At 50.2% G+C, this 21,864-nt stretch overlaps 1 protein-coding gene across 1 annotated transcript in view; it reads left to right on the top strand.

Annotated features, from left to right (window-relative positions):
* The window catches only part of LOC145536631 (protein Shroom2-like), a 144,585-nt gene that overhangs the window by 66,314 nt on the left and 56,407 nt on the right, over window positions 1-21,864 (top strand). The window contains exons 2-3 of the mRNA XM_081566152.1: window positions 5,741-5,892; window positions 20,096-20,227. Coding sequence (XP_081422278.1) covers window positions 5,741-5,892; window positions 20,096-20,227 — 284 coding nt within the window. The remainder of the gene's footprint in view (window positions 1-5,740; window positions 5,893-20,095; window positions 20,228-21,864) is intronic.

Raw genomic sequence — 21,864 nt, 5'->3', positions numbered from 1 at the left:
ACTAAATGTTCCTCCCCCTTCCATTCTGATCTCCACTGGTTGCTGTTTTCCCCGTCCATCAAAGCTCCGGATCTGAGCCCCTACTGCACACCCCTTTCCTGCAGTTGCCCTTGATGTCCATCAATGAATACGTCCCTCGACCTGCCTTCCCAGCTGCCTGAGTCCTTGCTCACGTTGGTGTTCCCTGCCCTGTCTTGGTTTGGGCACGTGCGGCTGCCCGTCTGTGATCTGTTCTGGGCGGGAGAGATGATTTTCCTGTCTACCTAGAGGATGAAGCTGCTAGACACATTTGCTCGCATGGTACAGGGTCACTCCCCTGCTTCCGTGCCGGGCCTTCTGGGACCCCCTCAACCACCCCGCCCCACCGCTGCCTCCAGGGTATCCTTCCGGCTTCTGAAACTCAAGGTCAAATTCCTCATCTTCCTCTTTCCGGCCTTATCTTCAAAGGCTTGCCTTGCCAGGACATCACACTCGCCAGGCTGACATTCTTCAGATGGGCCTGCCTGGGTCCTGACCCCCTCCCGTGGAATGTCCACCCCCATCTCTGCCGGCCCTTTCAAGTTGCTGTCCGGGGGTGAAGGTCTTTCATCTCCAGCCCCAAGCCCTGCCCCTCTCACCCCCACTGCCCTGACTCGGTCCCTTCCTGAGTGAGTCCCAGCGCCCACGAGAATCGGGGTCCCCCCCCCGGCCATGGTGGGTGTCATCTTTGATCATCCGTAACAACATCTGTTGGATGAAATATGAAAGCTTGCTTCCAAAAAGACTTTCATGGACTTTTTTTTTCCCCCTTCCCTCCCTCTTGCTGTTTCCAGAGTAAACGTTTCCATAAGGACAGCAAGGCAGTTTGCTCATTTTTAGACACTTCGAAGCCGTAAAAACTCAACAGGAGTTTGGCAAACAGAATTCCAGTGAATAATCCAAACCGGAATATTCAGCCTGGCGAGTGAGCTTGGGGCTTTCCTTCTGACTGGGGCACATGGACAGGCATCGTGGGTGGGTGTGGATTCCTTTGTCCTTGCCTGCCTGCCTTTTTGTAAAGGGAGTGTTTTTTTGTTTTTTCCTGAGCTACAGGAAGAGGTGCTGAGGACTTTGCCCAGTGGTTCTGGGACAGGACTGCCCCGTTTGTGGCTCCTGCAGACGGTGCCCTCTGCGACTGGCAATGCCCATTGCTCTCTTGACTGTTAAACAGAGGATGGTAATAAAAGGAGCGTGCGTGTCTGCAGTGCACGATGCGTTCGAGGCACGACTCATCACGTGTAATGCATGATAGACTATACACAGCTGATGGGCAGAGCCGTATTCCTGGGACCCTGGGGCCAGCTTCAGGTCTGTGCTTCACCAGGTTCAAGCCTAATGAAGTCTTCCTCACGGGAGAAGTTTGATGGGGTCAAGAGTACAGACCCGAGGTCTTCAAAGCTGCCTCCTTTGCAACTCTCTTCACCATAAGCGCGATAAATGTCGGACAAACACTTAGTCTTGGCGAGGAGGCCGAGGGGGGCAGAGATCCCCAGCTACTCTGTCTCCCAGACCTGGAGCCGTCTTTTTGCTGGGAGGGTAGGTGGAGTGTGGTTTGGGTGAGGCAGATGGGCTGCCTTGGAATGCGGTCTTTGCAGCTGGAGCAGGAGCTGGGAAGTCTTTGCAGAGGAAGGGAAGCAATACCATGTGATCTGCGCTTCAGGGTGAAGCCAGACCTTTGTTCAAAAAATGTTTTATTCATTTGGCCGAGCCGGATCTTCGTTGAAGATCTTCTGTCTTCACTGCAGCGTTCAGAATCTTTAGTTGTGGTACGTGGGATCTAGTTCCCTGACCAGGGGTTGAACTCTGCATTTGGGAGCTCAGCGTCTTAGCCACTGGACTGCCAGGCAAGTCCCTTAGCCAGACGTTAACGACAGCGCTTTGAGAGAGTCTCACGTGCAAGGGTTTGCGGGGATGAGACGGAAAAGCCCACCGGGTCATGGCCGAGTCATTAAGGTGATGGGTTGCCTGTAGGAAGTGCTACCTTCAGAACCTGTCCTAAGACCCTGCAGGTTCCTCCATCGTCATGGTTTCTCACCTAAAGCCTTTCTCGTGATGCTCAGATTCATCAGTTCCGCGCGTGTCTGATTGTTGTCTCTTTGAGGACACCCACCCCTTCTTTCTCCTTCATCCCCTGCTCTTTCATCCTCTTCTTCCAGGCAGCCCAAGGGTTCTGTTCTCCGCTGTTCATGGGTCTGTTTTCTGTGTGGGCAGCCTCCGTCACCACCTATCCAGTCTTTAAATTCCTTCCCCGGCTGTTCACTCCATCTTTTCCCCCGGGGACTCCCACCTCCCACCTACCCCAGCTAACTGCCCACCAGCCCTCCGATTGGACACGGCCCCTGGGCCCCCCCAGCTGGGGCATGTCAAAACCTAAACTCTCCACCACGTATCCTTCACCTTGGCTGTTTCTGGGTGAGTGTGTAATCTTGGCCGGGTGGAAGCTTATTAACGTTGGGATCTGTCATTACGTTGGGATTAAAAATCGTCTAGACTTGGAAACCGGTTGTTAGCTGAACGAATTGCTTCACAGTTCTGTTTGGAGTGGTCATTTTGTTTGTGGTGTCAACTTGCAATAAATAATTGGCTCTGTTGCCCTAAGGAGGGGAGGAGCTGTCCTCGGGTCCAGGCGGAGAGACGGGTCCAAGTACCATATGGTTTCATCCTTGAGCCTGTCACTAGCTTTGTTTCCAGCTCTGTAATTCCCAGAGGAGGAAGGTTTCCTTGCTTTAGTGCCTGGTGAGGTTTGGAACTGATTTTCAGGTCAGCCCTGGTGTTTAGTGGGAGCACAGCGAACTTCCAAAACTGTACCCTGGTGTGCACATAAACAGTCATCTTTTTTTGCTAGTTTCCCTAGTAGTTTGTAAAAAGAATGGCTTTTTGGTGTAGAACAGGGGTTGGCAGCATTTTTTTTTTAAGTAACAAGCCAAGTAGTAAATATTTTTGGCTTTATGGGCCCCAGACTATTCCATTCTCTCCTGTAGCAGTGTATAAACAAATGGGTGTGGTTGTATTCCAGTAAAATTTTATTTACTCCCTAAAAAAAAGACAGCTGGCTGGATTTTTTGCAGGGGGAGGTTAGGGCATGCCATCTAGCATGTGGGATCTTCCCTGGCTAGGAATGAGACGCGGGCCTCCTGCATTGGGAGCACGGAGTCTTAACCACTGGACCACCAGGGAAGTCCTAGCTGGCTGGGTTTGATTCATGGGTCACAGGGCTTCCCTGGTAGCTCAGCTGGTAAAGAATCCACCTGTAGTGCAGGAGACCCCGGTTCGATTCCTGGGTCGGGAAGATCTGCTGGAGGAGGGATAGGGTTACCCACTCCAGTATTCTTGGGCCTCCCTGGTGGCTCAGACTGTAAAGACTCTGCCTGCAGTGCAGGAGATCTGGGTTCGATCCCTGCGTTGGGAAGACCCCCTGGAAGATCCCCTGGAGGAGGGCATGGCAACTCACTCTAGTATTCTGGCCTGGAGAACCCCATGGACAGGGGGGCCTGGCAGGCTGCAGTCCATGGAGTGACAAAGAGCAGGGGAGGACTGAGAGGCCAAGCAAAGCACACAGTTTGCAGGGCACTGGTACAGAAAATAGGTTGGTTAATTGATGGCTTGCTCGACGCTTAGTTGAATTATTACTATACAAGAAAAACTGGGTTAAGGATTTACAGATTGAAAATTCTCAAGATAAAAGTCGTAAAATCCTTTTAAGGAGTCGATCAGTCCATGTGTATACATACTGTGTGTAACTCTGAGTAGGGAGTGTTTTACATACACAGGTTCAATCCCCTGGTCAGGGAACAGCTGAGACCTGTGGTCTTGCCACAGCTAAGACCCCATGCCACAATGAAAATGGAAGATGGCACATGTTGCAACTAAGACCCAGCACAGCGAAATAGATAAATAAAAAAAATTTTTTTTAAAGAAAAGCAGTCTGGCAGGTCCTCAAAATGTTTACGCTAGTTACTATATAACCTTGCCATTCTACTCCTACTTGTACACCCAAAGGAAATGAGAATGCATATTCACACACAAACATGTGTATACACGTGTTCATGGGGCACTGAGCCAAATGTATGGATGTGAGAGATGGACTGTAAAGAAAGGGCTGAGCGCTGAAGAATTGATGCTTTTGACCTGTGGTGTTGGAGAAGACTCTTGAGAGTCCCTTGGACTGCAAGGACATCCAACCAGTCCATCCTAAAGGAAATCAGTCCTGAATATTGGAAGGACTGATGTTGAAGCTGAAACTCCAATCCTTTGGCCACCTGATGTGAAGAGCTGACTCATTGGAAAAGACCCTGATGCTGGGAACGATTGAAGGCGGGAGGAGAAGGGGATGACAAAGGATGAGATGGTTGGATGGCATCACCGACTCGATGGACATGAGTTTCAGTAAACTCTGGGAGCTGGTGATGGACAGGGAGGCCTGGCATGTTGCAGTCCACGGGGTCGCAGAGAGTCGGACATGACTGAGCGACTGAACTGAGTGAATAGCCAAATAGTAGAAACAGAGTAAATATATCCATCCCTGATGAACAGATAAATTGAAAGTGATCGATCTTTATGATGATATGGTATCACTCAGCCATAAAAAGGAACGGAGTTCCCACACAGGGGGCAACATGGACGCAACCTGGAAAGCACATCACGAGTGAAAGAAGCCAGACACAAAAGGCCACCTGTTGAAGGAGTCTGTGTACATCAGGTGTCCACACTGGGTACATCTGAGACACGTACATGGTTTCCAGGGCCCGGGAGGGCTGGAGAGCGACTGCTGACAGATACGAGGTTTCTTCTGGGCTTAGGAAGCCTGTTCTCAACTGGGTGGCTGGTGACGGTTGGACGACTCTGACTACAACCAACAGTCCATTCATTCATGTGTACGTGGGCGGATTGGCGTGTATTTGACTTATAGCTAAATAAAGCTGTTACAGAAATAGAAAAATAAAACATTGAAAGGAAGCTGTTACGGAAACAGTCCTAGGTGCAGGGCTTTTTTAAAAAATTATATGTTTCTTGGCCCTGGCAAGTCTTTGTTGGTGCACATGGGCTTTCTCCAGCTGTGGCGAGCAAGGGCCCCGTCCACGTGCAGCACGTGGGCTTCTCATTGCGACGGCTTCTCACGTTGCGTGACATGGGCTCTAGAGCACACGGGCTTCGGTCGTTGTGACCCCCCAGGCTCTGGAGCCCAGGCTTGGCGGTTGTCGCGCACAGGCTTACTGGCACTGCGTCGTGAGGACTCTTCCCTGACCAGGGATCTAACCCGTATCTGCTGTGTTGGCAGGCAGATTCGGAACCACGGGATCCCCAGGGAAGCTCTAGGTACAGGATTGATGGGTGAGACGTAACTCGGTAATAATTTTAAAACACACATCTTTTTTTTTTTTTTTTTTGGAGGAAGGAGATACCAGAAAGCAAAGGGGTCCATCTGGATCCCCTGTCTCTGGTGTGTTTTTGAGAGTTCGTGTCCTCTGCTGCCCTCTCCGTAAATGGTAGGCCTTGCAGACGCAGACCGGATGAGGGGTACAGGCCAGGTGAGGGGTGCAGCCCTGGTCTCCCACCGGGAATTGGGGCCCAAGCTGGATCCCTTCACTCCTGGGTCGTCCTGAAGCAGTCTGAGAACTGGTGGGTAGCACAGAGCTGTCACCGACACGTCCTCCTGTTGAGTCCTGGGGACTCGTTTGCGCACTTGGTGGGGGAGCTCACAGACCCTCTTTCTGCGTTGCAGGTCGAAGAAGGGAGCAAAGCCGCGGCGGTCGACAAACTGCTGGCCGGAGACGAGATCGTGGGCATCAATGACGTCGGTCTGTCCGGCTTTAGACAGGAGGCCATCTGCCTGGTGAAGGGGTCGCATAAGACCCTGAAGCTGGTGGTGAAAAGGTAAGACCCGGGCCTCAAGCCTTGTTTACGGACACAGATGAGCAGACCAGCAAAGCGTAGAGTCTGTTGGCTCCCCTGTGTCAACTGTGGCAGTCCCGATGTGGACATGTATATTTATGTCTGTGCACACATGTGTGAATGTGTACACTTAGGAAGTACACGAGTGATTCATCTCTTGGCCAAGGATGAATCCAACATCACAAATTTGAAAGATTTCCTTTTTTTTTTTTTTTTACTTACTTTTATGTTGGAGTATAGTTAACTTAGCGAAAGCTCTGATACTTTGGCCACCTGATGCAAACAGCTGATTGATTGGAAAAGACAGCAAATCGAATCAGTTATATATAGATAGATAGGTAGATAGCTCCTCTCTTTTTTAGATTCTTTTCCTGTGCTTGTCACAGAGTATTGAGTAGAGTTCCTGGTAAGGGTCAGTTCTTACAAGATTCCTTCTTTCATTACTGCTGAGTGTTAATTTTTGACTTATGAAGTGATTTTGATTCCTTAAATCTTATCCCTGGCAATAGCTGATGCTCTGAATGAAGCAAAGTGTCACGGCCCATTTTTAACACAAGGTGGCAGGCTACCGGATTTTCGGGTCTTTGGCTAACTTGGAGTGATGTACACAGACATCCAGGTGTTTCTAGCACTGTGCTGAGCTCTGGGGCGGGCAAGCGTCCTTGCTTCGAAAGCAGATTGTGAACAGAAGTTGGGTTAATTTGAGGGGGTCAGAGAGTGGAATTGGCAACGTGATGCTTTTACACGCAGGAACTAGAACAGTACTACTGGGCAGCCCGGAGGGGTTGGTGATTGTTTGGGGCCATGCTGGCTACACGGCTTGCTGGCTTCCCTCGTAGCTCAGCTGGTAGAGAATCTGCCCGCAATGCAGCAGACCCCAGTTCTATTCCTGGTGTGGGAAGATCCTCTGCAGAAGGGATAGGCTACCTACTCCGGTATTCTTTGGCTTCCCTTGTGGCTCAGGTGGTAAAGAATCCACCTGCAATGCAGGAGACCTGGGTTTGATCCCTGGGTTGGGAAGATCCCCTGGAGAAGGGAACAGCTACCCACTCCAGTATTCTTGCCTGGAGCATTCCATGGAATTCTTGTAAGATCTTAGTTCCCTGACCAGAGATCAAACTCAAGGCCCAAAAGTGATGGCGCCAGAGTCTTAACCACTGCACAGCCAAGAAATTCCCGTGACTGCTTTATATATAGAAATAATCCTCGACTTAGTATATCACAGTTGGCTCATTCATAGTACAGTGTTGACCTGCCTTTTTTTTTAACAGAATTAGTCCAGTCTTTTCCAAGACTGGCTGTAAATTTTAAAAAGTAAATTGACCTCCCCATGCACTTCAATTTTTAGTACAGACTTGAAGACATATCCCAAAGGATTTTTTTTTTTTTTTTTGGAACCAAAATAGCATCCACGGAGGAGGTTCATAAAGGGAAGAAGGAAAAAGTTTCGTTCTTTGCCGCATTAATGGAGCAGCCTCATAGCTCCGTGGAATAGGCGATCGTCCTCGTAAATCAGAAAAATAGAGTCCCGGCGTGGCTGATTCCGAGCCCTTTCCAGTGGAGGGGACGTGAGAGATGCTGTCGTGGTGTATCATTTCTTTGGGGTCACCTCATCGACCTCTGCACTTTTAAAGAGGAGAAGCCTTTGGGGTTCCATGTGGTGTGTTCACAGGGGTCAGCAGCAGGTTTGGTCCCCCGGGAGTGGTCAGCTGCGGTGACCCCAAAGGATTCTCCTCAATGCCCCCAAAGGGTTTGCTCACTGCGCAGTGGTCAGAACAACCACTCTCAAGGGGTGGCTGACAGTTTTCTCCAAGTGCGACTTTTTTATTCTGCATTTATCAGTATTGAGAGTGACACGTGGACATGGGAAAACATTCACTTTTCTTGTCGTTGTTAAGTATTTATTATTTTTATTTATTTGAATGTGCCGGGTCTTAGTTGCAGCACCTGGGATCTAGTTCCCTGGCCGGGAATAGAACCCCGGGCGCCCTGCGTTTAGAGCACAGAGTCTTAGCCGCTGGACCACCAGGTAAGTCCCAATATTCATTTTCAGAAGGGAATTGTGTGCAATCCATCAACCTTTCTCCTACCTCCTCTCCACCCCCTCATTTTGCCTCTCTGGAGAGCAGCTGTGTCAGTACTAAGCTCTTAGGTTTCCTTTTAGAAACAGATAGGTGCTTGTGTGTTTACACACGAAAGTGGAGTTTGTTCCACGTTGAGCGCCCTGAGGTCTGACTTCATGACTTGTCTTAACGACCCCACGATGTTCCGCGGTCTGGATGGTCCACTGTGTGCGTGACAGATCCTCTGTCCATGGATATTTATAGTGCTTCCGGAGTATTAATGCAGCAGACAGTGCCGCACTGTGACACCTTTGCACCCAAGTCTGCGCGCGCGCGCGCGCGTGTGTGTGTGTGTGTGTGTGTGTGTAAGTCATCGTGGTCCATTCGTCGCCTGGGAGGTTTTGAGTCAGAAAGTACGTGCCTCGTGAAGTTTGTTTTTGCTGCCTTTGTGGATGGGATAGGTGACAGATGCTTTTATTGCTTGAAATAAGCATTTCTGTCCGTGGGAGTGAGGTGGGACACCCTTCCATGTGTTCAGAAGCTTGTTCTGAATTCGAGGACCATATTTAAGGGTCTGAAAACAGACGATCTGAGTTCTCTTTGGAGCACAAGCCGTGAGAACTGGTGGTGGGAGGAGGGAGAGGAGGCCCGGGTGCCTGCTTGCTGGTGGGGACAAGCAGGTATCTAACAGACTCGTGGGAACACGGTTAGATTTGGACTCGGAAAGGGTGGAGGGGAGCCCCCAGTGTAGACTCTCACTTTTGCATTTTGCATACCCGGGTTCCTTTTAAGTGATGGATGTGCAGAATGATTATCTAGTTTGGAAGGGGTTAGTGATCTAAGTAACATGGAGAAAGAAATGGCACCCCACTCCTGTATTCTGGCCTGGAGAATCCCATGGACAGAGGAGCCTGGTGGGCTACAGTCCATGGGGTCGAAAAGGCTCAGAGACAACAGCGTCTGAGCTTAGGAATCTAAGTAACACGTATAACACGTTATAAAATCAAAACAAGTGGTTGGTTCAGATGCTTTTTTTTCTTTTTAAATCACACTTTGAATAACAAACTTAGATATTTTTAAAAATTTTAAGTCATTTTGTATTAAATTTTAATACTGTGTGTAGGTATTATTTGGGCTTCCCAGGTGGCTCAGTGGTAAAGAATCCGCCTGCCAATGCAGCAGACGCAGGTTCGATCCCTGAGTCGGGAACATCCTCTGGAGGAGGGAATGGCAACCCACTCCGGTATTCGTGCCTGGAGAATTCCATGGACAGAGGCCCCTGGTGGGTGGCAGTCCATGGGGTCGCAACGAGTCGGACACAACTGAGTGACATAGCAGGCACACAAGGAGGTGTTATTTTGCCTATTAGAAAACTCTGATATGGTGTTTGCTTAGAAATGTGAATAAAATGTAATAAACTGGTGAATTTTACAAACCAGGGAATTAGTTAATACTAGAAGCTGTTACCGTCACCTGGCACATGGTGAATTCCTGCTTTAAATCCTGACGAGGCACATAGCAAGGACTTTTAAAACTCCATACTAAGTTATATTTTTTTTAATTAAAAAAATTTATTATTTGTTTGTTTGGCTGTGCCAGGTGTTGGCTTCTAGTCCCCTGGCCAGGGATTGAACCTGGGCCCCCTGCATTGGGAGCATGGAGTCTTAGCCACTAGGATTCCTTAGCCACTGGGAATACCCAGGAAGTCTTGTGAGTGCTTTTAAAATTGATACAATAACATGGGATCCTTCTCTGCTTGGTCACCCAGTTGTGTCTGACTCATTGCGACCCCATGGACTGTAGCCCGCCAGGCTCCTCTGTCCATTGGATTCTCTAGGCAAGAATATTGGAGTGGGTTGCCATGCCCTCCTCCAGGGGATCTTCCCGACCCAGAGATTGAACCCGAGTGTCCTGTGTCTTCTGCATTAGCAGGTGGATTCTGTACCACTGCACCACCTGGGAAGCCCGTATTCTTTTCTGTCTAATCTCCCCATTCTCATCTGTCTCCATCCCTAGGCAATCACTAATCTGACTTGTATCTCTGAGAAAAGCAATTTTCTAGTGTTGTGCGAGGGGCTTCCCTGGGCCTCAGTCAGGTAAAGAGACTGCCTGCAATGCAGGAGACTCAGATTCCATGTAGAACTCCACAATAGATCACATACTCTTATTTTTTATTATTATTTTTAAGTGATTAGTTTATAAAAGCACTCTGCAGTTAATTCATTGACTGAGCCAGCAACACACAAGTAATCCAATGCTGGAGGTTGACCAGATGGCAGAGGCGCTTCTTGAACCCTTAAGTACCTAACCACCCCAGGCACCTTAAGAAAAGGTGGCTTTTCTGATAAAGACTGAGAAGAGCTTAGGGTCCTGATGGTGAGAGTGGCCAGTGCAGCTTGGGTTGTTCTGGAAGCTTCTGCAGAAAGGTGCACATACATCTTCCTCCGAGATGCCCAGGCTTATCCTGGCGTCTCCCTGGGAATCAGAGGACCCGGGGAGCAGGGGGAGCCGCTGGCCTGCCTCCTGGGTGCTTTGTTGTTCCTTTTTTCTTAGCCAAGGAACTGCTGCACACAGGGAAGTTCAGGCGGATGTGGGAAGTCTCCTGGTCTGTCTCCTGTACACCTGTCTTCCCCGCCCCGGAGATCCAGATGGGCAGGTATGGGAGGGATATGGGCAGCGGTATTTCCCTGAGGGCCGCTGGCTGTTTGGCTGGGCGGCCACCGCGGTCACGCCACTGGCTTAAGCAAATGCTCTTGGAAAAGGTTAAGACCCGAAACTGGGTCGCTTGTGGCGTTTTCCTGATTAACAGGGGGGCGTCCGTAAGCCCCTCGCTGAGGAAGGGAGGGTTCTTGCCAGTGCTGGGCTCAGGCTGTGTCTGCTGGGTGCTGTCAAACATGCATTAAAAACCTCTGCGTGCATAGCGCCCGAACCTCATCCACGGTCCTCAGCTCCGGGCAAATGACCATACGTTCAGCTCCCTTTTAGGAGTGCACAGAATTTCAATCACCGTATGGAAAATTTCTTCTAAGTATCATGCCGTAAACTAAACCGTGACGCTTGGAACGGCTCTTTTGGTCCTTCTGCCACATTGATCTGGTGAATACGAAACGAGTCTTGTTTACAATGAGCCTCGCCTGCAACTGCATCGTTCATCACCCTCTCGAGTGGTCCGCCCGCTGCCGTGAGCCGTTTTGCCAGGACCACACTGTCCATAAGGCAGATTCTTTGTTCCTTTCTGCCTCTTTGCCGGACGCCTTAAAGCCTTCCGCGACTCTGATTCCAGGCTCAGCTCACATTCAGGAGCAGATTAACACCCAGGGATGCAGGCTTTTGCTGCAGGGGGCGGTGAGGGTTAGCCCGACGCGGTGGCATGGTGACACGTTTAAAGAAGGCAGGTGTCCACCCCAGTGATGGCACGCACGCCTGCTCGGAGCGGGTTTCCTGCCACATGCATGGGTTTCTCCATGGCCCTGATCTGCAGTGAGTTCTGCACCGAGCCAGCGTCGTGTCTGGCCTCCCCTCTGCCGCTGGCTCCTTGGAGCTGTCCTGAGCAGCCAGGTCTGTGCGTGGCCCCAGCAGTGATGAGCGCAGTTGCTCCTGAAGCTGCAAGAGGAGAGAGGTGGCTAGGACCAGGCAGGTTGTGTCTCCGACTCCCGCTTCTCCCCTCCCATCTTCCCCTCTTCCCATCTCCCCCTCCCTTCCTGGAGAGCTCTTCCTGGGGCAGAAACTCTGCATGTTCCGGGGTGTCTGTCTTACCTGGGATGCTTCTGCAGAGTGGTCTGAGAGCCATCATTCACATTTCAGGGGAAAAGTTTTTGTGTTGAGTGTTTGGGGGCTTATGGCTGTTGGCTACTATGCTTGTTTTCTTATTAAAATAGAGTAGACCCACGGGTTTATATTGGGCAGATGTTGGCTTGCTTGGGATGTTTTCCGTCGTCGTTTTTATTACGTAAGATCGGGAGGGGGAGAAAAAAACAACACATAGGTCAGACTTGTTTTTATTAAATAAAATCAGGAGCAGGGCGGGGAAACTCACTCGGAGCAGAACTGCTTTATTTGGGGAAAGGTTGCTTCCTTTCAGATGTAGATTTAGTGTGTGGCTTAAGCAAGTGAATCAGGTGAATTATATGAGATGTTTCCTATTCTGAGCCAAGACGAGAGTGGTAAACAGTTAAGATTTGTTTTTCGTTGAAAAGCATGCAAGTGATGTTGATGAAATGTGGTGTGGAAAAGGTGATGGTTTCTAATATATTAAGGCATGCAGAGAATGTTGCACATATTTTTGTTTGTACACTCTTAAGACTCACCAGCTCTCTTGCTTATCTGTTGCATATATTTAGTTATGTTAATAGTTGCAGCTCTGAGTGTCTGTGGTATCTTTACCAAAATATCCATTGTAGGTTTGAAATGTAGCCAGAAAGTTGTATTGGCACCTCTATAAAAACATCGAGTTAAACCATGATGTTTAACCATGTGTTCAACAATTGGGTATATGCACCATGATTTCTGGTGGTTTGGACAAAGCATTTTTAGCGTCGCTGGTGCTGGGTTGGGCTTCACTGATGGCTCAGTGGGTAAGGAATCCGCCTGCCAATGCAGGAGACGAAGGTTCCATCCCCTGGATTGGGAGGATCCCCTGGAGATAGAAGTGCAATCCACTCCAGTATTCTTGCCTGGAGAGTCCCATGGACAGAGGAGCCTGGCGGGCCACAGCCCCTGGGGTCGCCAATCCACTAAACAACAGCAACAACGACAGTGCTGGGTGAGATAGTTGCCCCCACCCCCCTTTTCAGAAGTTAACAGAAAAGCAGCCCAGTCATTTGGGTCTGTCCCCCTTCTGCCTGTGTTCATTGTGTGACATGTCTAAGTGGTCTTTCCTGCGAATACACCCGGGGAACATGAGTGGCTGAGACAAATATGCGCTTGTCCTGGCTAGGGGACAGTTATGGGGTGCATCAGTTTCATGGGGTGGAACCCTGAAGCTTTGATCTTTGATGCTGCTACTCAGCCGTGGCATTTGCCTAAAATGCTGCTTTGATGTCTGGTGTCAGTTTCAGCCTTTTAGGTCACTTGGGAGTTTTTATCTTCCCTTCTTTCTCCTTCTGTATAAAGGCAGGAAATACTGGCCTCTTAATCGCCTTTCATCAAGAATGATGTCACCATCCACAGCTCCGTGTTGTCAGATCACTGCTTGCGGAGGGGGCTGGGGGGAAACACTCCGCCACTCAACAGACGGCTGTGACGTGTGTGTTTTATTCATTCACGTACGTCAGAAGCGCTCCAGCCAGGCTGCCAACGTCATCCCCTTGGTTCCTGCCCTCGGGGGCGCTGGCAGCTGACAGGGTGATGGGCAGGGACCGAGAAAGCTCTGACCAGTGGCAGCCCTGCTGGAAAGAAGGAGGACTGGCAGCGGACCTCCACATCGAGCTGTCCTCTGAAGGCTGAACCAGGTTGGAGACATAGACATGGAGCTATGTCCGCAATGCCAGGATCTCCTAAAGGGGCTGGCAGAGTGGATGCTCAGGGAAGGGGGGGTGGGAGTTAGCCCGGGGCTAGAGCTGTGCGTCTCAGACTCCAGCTCGCCTCTGAATGGCCAGGAGGCCTTGTGCCAGCGTGGGCAGCCCGCCCAGGGAGCACATGACAGCTCCGCAGGGGCCTGGGTATCGCTCCCTGCCGCTGGGAGCAGCTGAGGGTTGTGGAGCAAGGGCCCGATCTGCAAAGCTGAGTTGCAGGGACCTTGGGGCTGTGGGAGGCAGAGACAGCCCTGGAGATGCAGAGGCTCGACCGTGGCAGGAAGGCAGCTGCAGCTCAGGGCGAGGCTTCATTCAGTATCTGTTGTTGTTCAGTCTCTCAGTCGTGTCCAACTCTTGGTGACCCCAGGGACTGTAGCACGCCTCCCTGTCCATCACCATCTCCCGGAGTTTGCTCAAACTCACGTCCATAGAGTCGCTGATGCCATCCAACCATCTCATCCTCTGTCGTCCCCTTCTCCTGCCCTCAATCTTTCCCAGCATCAGGGTCTTTTCCAGTGAGTCAGCTCTTCGCTTCAGGTGGCCAAAGGATTAGAGTTTCAGCTTCAGCATCATTCCTTCCAGTGAATATTCAGGACTGATTTCCTTTAGGATGGATGGACTGGTTGGATCTCCTTGCAGTCCCAGGGACTCTCAAGAGTCTTCTCCTAGTGTCTGTAGGGTGGTGCTTTTGGATGTGTTGGTTTCAAAAAACTTAATAAAACGGGTGTTTGCGGTGTCGGCTGTCCTCCAGCCTGGGCACACTGTCAGCATCACGCAGACCTCTGTCCCCCTGCGTCCCGAAGCTCTAGGGGTTCCCTGCCTGGAGCTCATCTTGGCCACTCCAGTACTCAGTGGGAAGCATTTGCAGGACTTCCCAGGCTCTCCTTTATCTGCAAGGCCCTCCCACTGCCGTGCACTCCGATTCTTGCTTTTAAGATGCCCCCAAGCGTCACTTGGGGTTTTATTCCCCAGGAAGTCTCCCCATGGCCAGCATCACCTGCAGCCCGCACACCCTGTGGTTTCCCTGTCGCGGTGTCCAGCCAAGGCCCTGCCTTCCTCGCTGGCCTCCCAGCCTGCAGACCCTGTATTCTCAGGCCCACCGCGCTTGCGGGGACCACATGAAGGCTGTGTCTATTTTCTGAGGCAGCGGCTGTTTTGCTGCATTTGGTGGATAGGTTAGGAAAATAACCCAGCATTCACACGATTTTTGTTTATTGATTTTTTTTGAGAGAAGAATTCTCTGAAATTGTGAACATTTCACTCAAGGGCTTATTTTGATAATTCCTTTTTAAAAACGTATTTTCAAGATCTAGATCCATCCTTAATATTCAGTGGTATCCTAGCATGTTTAATATTTGTGATCTAAACCTCTTCCTTTAAAAAAAAAAAAAAGACTACCTGCCATATAAAATTATTTTTAATATTGAAGTAAACTGGGATTCCTTGTGGCTCAGAGGGCAAAGAGTCTGCCCACAGTGCGGGAGACCTGGGTTCGATCCCTGGGGTCGGGAAGATCTCCTGGAGAAGGAAATGGCAACGCACTCCAATATTCTGGCCTGGAGAATCCCATGGATGGAGGAGCCCGGCGAGCTACAGCTTCTTTTTCAAACTGAGATTAATTTTGGTGTGCAGCTGATAGAAAAGGTTTCAGGGAACCCTCCTTGGGACGGATAATTTGATTTGGAAACTAGACAAGCCAATGTTTTGCTAGTCAACAAGGTAGCTTTTTCAGCATTTCCATGGAAGGAATATTAGGCCGTGACGCCTTCGGGACTTCCCTGGTGGTCCAGTGGTTAAGACTCCACGTGCTTCTGATGCAGAGGGCCCAGGTTTGATCCCAGGTCAGGGAACTAGGATCCTGCATGCCACATGGCCCCCCAAAAAAGACATTGACAGTGGCATGGAGAAATGCTCACCCATCCTGGGAGGCTGCAGAGAGAAAGGCCCCACCGAGTCTGCAGGACTCTTTCAGCTATCTGAAACAGGGAAAGAAATGCAGAGAGATGTTACTCACCGTCACCTTTAGGTTAGGGGTTACTCTCCTTTCTTGTCTTACTGGTCTTGTAATTTTTAAATGTGCCACGTTTTCTACAATATGCGTATTTTTTTTTTTTTTTTTAAGATTATCCGAGCCGCAGTAGCCATTGGAGTAGAAGGGATGTCTCTCCTCTTCGCTGGGGTGACGGGTCACACTGTTAGTCTCCCGGTGGGCATGGCTTGGACTCAGCCCCCTTGCGTTTCCGGAGCTGCTGGAGTTCAGAGCTCCCTGCACCAGGGGGGCATCAGCACCCACTGCCTCGGCCAGATCTGGGCTCTCTCCTCCCGAGCATCCCTGCCTGCATGGCTTTGGGCATCTCTGGGCTGAGCTGTGCTCTCCTCCTCCCTCCCAGAAAGGGGCGTCCTTGCTGGTCTCCCGCTGCCAAGCTGGCCTGTGTCTGACTGTGGCCTGCATGGGGGGGATGTGTTCCTTCCATAGCACTCAGGTCCACTCCTGTTTGATGTCTTCTGGGGGCTCTGTGTCCCCGAGGGCTCAAGGGCACTTTAGGTGTGGTGTGGGTCTTCCCTACCCGTACACATGAGGCGGTTAACCCCGAGCAGGTATCCCTTGCCCCCTCACATTGGGGCGTCTTGTTTTGGCACATCCTGTGGCCCATGCCTGGTGGCTCAGACGGCAAAAGCGTCTGCCTGCAATGCAGGGAGACCTGGGTTCGATCCCCGGGATTGGGAAGATCCCCTGGAGAAGGGAAATGGCAAACCCACTCCAGTGCTCTTGCCTGGAGAAAATCCCATGGACGGAGGAGCGTGGTAGGCTTACAGTCCACAGGATCACAAAGAGCCTGACACGACTGTGTGACCTCACTGGTTCACTGGTGGCCTGTGTACCCCTCACGGCCCCACGCTGGCGGGCTCCCGGTGGTTGAAAGCCACGCAAGTGTTCATCTTGTGTAGGAAGAAACACAAGTCTTCTACTGAGATGAGCATCTTATTTGTATCTGCCCCTCCTGCGTATGTTCCACCTGGGGACTCTAGGTGGCGCCAGAGCAGCGTTTGGTCCCCTGCGCTTTACTGCCCAGTCTGGTCCCAATGACTATGATGCCAGAGACCAGCTCTCTTCCAAACGCCCTCCTCTCTCTCATCCGGACAACCCCAGGGGCCACCTCCCCGGTGGCCCAGTAGGTTAAGGATCCGCCTTGCAACGCAGGAGAGGCCAGCTCGAGCCCTGGTCGGGGAACCAGGACCCCACGTGTTGTGCAGCACGTAAGCCCGCATGCCACAACTAGACAGTCCGTGTGCCCCGCGGGATGCAATGAAGATCCTGGCATGCCACAACCAAGACCGAATAAATAAATATAAAAAATAAATAAATTCTTTAAAAAAAAAAAAAGAAAAATTTAAAAAACGCTGTTGTTTTAGCCACCAGAGGGGCTGACAAACCACTTGAAAAGTGAAAGTCGCTCGGTCGTATCCGACTGTTTGCAACACCATGGACTGTACAGTCCATGGAAAATTCTCCAGGCCAGAATTCTGGAGTGGGTAGCCTTTCCCTTCTCCAGGGGATCTTCCCAACCCAGGGATCGAACCCAGGTCTCCTGCATTGCAGGTGGATTCTTTACCAGCTGAGCCACAAGGGAAGCCCAAGAATACTGAAGTGTGTGGGTAGCTAATCCCTTCTCCAGGGGATCTTGCAGACCCAGGAAATCAAACCGGGGTCTCCTGCATTGCAGGCAGATTCTTTACCAACTGAGCTATCAGGGAGCCTCCCTTGATTCCCAAATATGTTTACTATGCTCTAGGAAGGTCTGAAGATCTGACAGGAGCACACACATTTTAGGAAAATTTCATTGTCCCCAGTAGCCTCAGTTCCTTACTTAGAGCTTGTGGGTACCACCCTTTCCACTGTGCTTTCATTTGTTTTTAAAAGCCGTAATCAGTACTGTGACCGTTGGCTGTCTCTTCTCAAAGTAGAAACATGTATCTGTGTATAGACATTGTTAGTCACTCAGTTGGGTTTAACTCTTTGTGACCCCATGCACTGTAGCCCACCAGGCTCCTCTGTTCGTGGGATACTCCAGGCAAGAATCCTGGAGTGGGTTCCCATCTCCTCCTGCAGGGGATCTTCCCAGCCCCGGGAAAGAACCTGCGTCTCCTGCGTCTCCTTGCGTTGGCAGGTTGCCTCTTTACCCCTGAGCCACCTGGGAAACCCGTGTGTAGGCATACTTGGCTGTATTGTGCTTCACAGATCTGGCGTTTCATTTTGTTTTTTTTACAAATTAAAAGTTGTGGCAGCCCTCCCAAGCCGTTAGTGCTGTTAAGTAGTCTGTTAGTGACATTTTTCCAGCAGTACTTGCTCACTTTGTCTCTTTGTGTCTCACATTTTGGTAATTCTCACAGTGTTGCAAACTTTTTCACCATCACATTTGTTATGGTCTCTGTGGTCAGTGATCTTTGATTTTACTTGTGTTACTGCTATGACTCTGAAGGCTCAGATGATGGTTAGCGTATTTTAATTTAAAATAAGATCTGTACATTGTTTTCTTAGACATGCTATTGCATACTTGGTAGACTCCAGGGTAGGGTAAACACAGCTTTTATATGCACTGGGAAACCAAAGCATTCGTGTGGCTGGCTTTATTACGATATTTGCTTCATTGTGAGGGTCTGGAGCCCAACTTAGAATCTCTCTGAGGTCTGCCTATATTATCTTTTAAAATAGGATGAGAAACATTTACTCCTCTAAGGGTGCAGGACTGTCCCAGTAAACCAGCTCCTTTCTCACTCTTTCCAGTTACAGAGTTGCAATAATTTGCCACACGATGTGAAGCCTTTTCTCTTCCGAGCCTCTCTGCCCTTTGCCTGCAGTCTGTCTGTTTTTCTCCCTTCATTAATTTACCTGTGAAGGAAGATGAAAGACGTTCTGGATATTATAGCACAGAAAAAGCTGTCTAAAAATGAAATTCACGTGGCCAGAAGCTTCCTGACGAGGATCTTGAGAAACTCTATGAGGTACAGTCTTGGTTTTACAATCGCTTTACTCCCGACGTGCGATGGATTCATCCGTTTTATGCTTCAGTTCGTAGGCAGTTACCATCGAGTCAACACCTTCCGCATTTTTGCCACCCGTGGATTTTTTTTTGTTTCCTCGTTAATTATCTGAGTCATCAGAAGGTTTGTGTTGTAAATAACTTTCTGGGTTTTCATTGCTATTCGCTATTGCATAAGAGTCTTTAGTGTTCTTGCCTGTTGGAAAGAATGTTTGACATCCGTCAGGTACATAGAGGCTCAGTTGTACCCTTTAGCTCCGATCTGAAGTTGCCCGTGGCGAGGCTAGGTCCGTCCTAAATTGCAGGAGGAGGAGAGGCAAGTGTGTACCGTCGCCTCACCCAGCAGCCTGCCCTGGAGGCTCTGTGACTTTCACACGGCAGCTGCACGATTTCCGACACCTGGGCAGGTGTGGTCAAACCCTAATAAGTCGTCACGGATGGTGGTGACCATGGCAGGGGCAGGGAAGGTGCCTGTGACATTCAGAAGCCCTGGCAGGAATGGACTGGAGCCCGTTGATCTGTGGCATGGTGATGCCCACCATAAGGGACCCTTAGATGACTTCAGACACTCTGACAGGCTCAGGGCAATACACATCCACTGGTCTCAGTAAGGGCTTCCCTGGTGGCTCAGATGGCAAAGAATCTCTTTCACGCCTGCCATGAAAGAGACCCGGGTTCGATCCCTGCGTCGGGAAGATCCCCTGGAATGGCAACCCACTCCAGTATTCTTGCCTGGAGAATCCTAAGGACAGAGAGGAGCCTGGCGGGCCACAGTCCACGGGGTTGTAAAGAGTCAGATACGACTGTGTGACTAACGCAGACACACACACATCAATCCCATGGACAGAAGAGCCTGGCAGGCTACAGTCCATGGGTTTGCAAAGATTCAGATACGACTGAGTGACAGACACAGACACAGACACACACACACACACACACACACACACACACTCCCTGTTGACTACAGGACAGCCATATTCACTTAAGTGAGTAGATAAATAAATGCATCCAACACTGTGACACCCAGCTCAAGTTTTCTGCAGCCCACACCTTCTCCTCAAGGAGGCCAGGGGTGTCTGCAAAGTTGCACTGACATGGACAAGACAAAAGATGCTGCTGTGGTTTTTGGTGGGGAGACAGAAAAGGGAAGGCAAGATGTACGTATCTTACCTTGAAGACATTTGGAGGACTTCCCTGGCAGTCTAGTGGTTATGACCCAGCTTCCAGGGCAAGGGCTGTGAGTTTGATCCCTGGTCAGGAGACCAGGATTCCACATGCCAAAGAAAAACCTTGAACACATGTTTAAAAAGAGACAGAATCATTTTGGCAGCCCGAGGGCTGGTTTGCACCTGGCAGCCAGTGATTGTCGCTCTGCCCTCAGGTCAGTTCTCCAGTGACGAACCTGTACCAGGAGTGCTGGTGCCCAGATGTTAACGGGACGCGCCCGACCACGATGCCCTGAATCACACGAATGATTTCCACCTCTCAGTCCTTTCTTGGCATGAAGTGGTCCTCAGTGTGAAATCCCTGAGTCTTCTGCATCCTTTTTTTTCTTTCCCCCCCGCAGGAGGAATGAGCTGAGCTGGAGGCCACACTCCTGGCACGCCACCAAGTTCTCCGACAGCCAGTCCGAGCCAGCCGCACCTTTGTTCCCCTGCCCGGGCACCTGCCCCTCTCGGCAGAGCCGGTACCACGCCAGGTAGGCACACTTTCTGCCTTCTTACTCCCCCCAGGGGGCCGGGGAGCTCCTTTCGCTTTCTGCCACACCACTGACAGCCCTGACCTGTCGTCACCATGCATTTCTTCTTTTCTGTCATGTTGCAGTGTAGTTCATTTATGGTAGTCTTCATTTCAGCTGTGCAGCATAGCGAGTCCCAATTTTTTAAGATACTACTCACATCTAACGGGCTGCCCAGGTAGCTCAGCTGGGAAAGGATCCACCTTGCAATGTAGGAGACCCCGGTTCAATTCCTGGGTCTGGAAGATCCCCTGGGGAAGGGACAGGCTGCCCACTCCAGTGTTCTTGGAATGCAGAAGACCCCAGTTCGATTCCCCGGTCGGGACGTTCCCCTAGAGAAGAGATAGGCTACCCATTCCACTGTTGTTGGGCTTCCCTGGTGGCTCAGCCGGTAAAGAATCTACCTGCAAGGTGGGAGGCCTGGGTTCGACCCCTGGCTTGGGAAGATCCCCTGGAGGAAGGCATGGCAACCCACTCCAGTATTCTGGCAAAGAGAATCCCCATGGACCCTGGAGGGCTACCATCCATGGGGTTGCAGAGTCGGACACAACTGAGTGACTAAGCACATACTCCATTGAAAGTTACTGTAAAATATTGGCTGTGTTCCCTGTGCCGTACCTTATATCCTTGTAGCATCTTTATTTGATCGTTGGTACTTGACTGCCCTACCCCTGTCATGCCCCTCCCCCTTCCCTCCCCCCACCGGTAACCACTAGTTCCTTCTGTCTGTCTGTCTGTCTGCTTCTGTTCTCTCTCTTTGCTGTTGTTGTTTTGATTCCACATATAAGTGACATTATGCAGTATTTGTTTTTCTCCGCCTTCGTTCATCAAACATAATGCCCTCCAGGCCTGTCCGTGTTGATACGAATGGCAAAATTCCATTCTTTTTTGTGGCTGAGTAGTATTCCATTGTATGCGTTTGAGTATATAATATATACCACATCTTCTTTAAGGTCTATTCACCTGTTGATCGACTTTTAGGTTACTTTCGTATCTTGAGCACTGTAAATAATGCTGCTATGAACAATGGGGGGCATATTATCCGTTTGAATTAGTGTTCTCATTTTGGGGGGGGGTAGTTTATATATCCGGAGAAGGCAATGGCACCCCACTCCAGTACTCTTGCCTGGAGAACCCCGTGGACGGAGGAGCCTGGTAGGCTGCAGTCCATGGGGTCGCTAAGAGTCAGACACGACTGAGTGACTTCACTTTCACTTTTCCCTTTCATGCACTGGAGAAGGAAATGGCAACCCACTCCAGTGTCCTTGCCTGGAGAATCCCAGGGACAGCGGAGCCTGGTGGGCTGCCGTCTATGGGGTCGCACAGAGTCGGACACGACTGAGGTGACTTAGCAGCAACAGTTTATATATCAAGGAGTGAAATTGCTGTATCCTATGGTAGTTCTCTTTTTAGCTTTCTAGGAACTTGCATGCTGTTTTCCAGTAGTGAACAAGGGTTCCCTTTTCTCCGTATCTTCACCAGCTTTCGTTATTTCTTGTCTCGTTGATGACAGACCTTCTGACAGGTGTGAGGGTGATACTTCATTGCGGTTTTGGTTTGCATTTCTCTGATCACCGATGCTGAGCAGCTTTTCGTGT

Source organism: Giraffa tippelskirchi, chromosome X, assembly GCF_054371585.1.
Source record: "Giraffa tippelskirchi isolate mGirTip1 chromosome X, T2T-mGirTip1v1.2.pri, whole genome shotgun sequence".
Classification (NCBI taxonomy): domain Eukaryota; kingdom Metazoa; phylum Chordata; class Mammalia; order Artiodactyla; family Giraffidae; genus Giraffa; species Giraffa tippelskirchi.
Note: the sequence above shows the minus strand (reverse complement) of the source record. Positions and strands in the feature narration are given on the sequence as shown.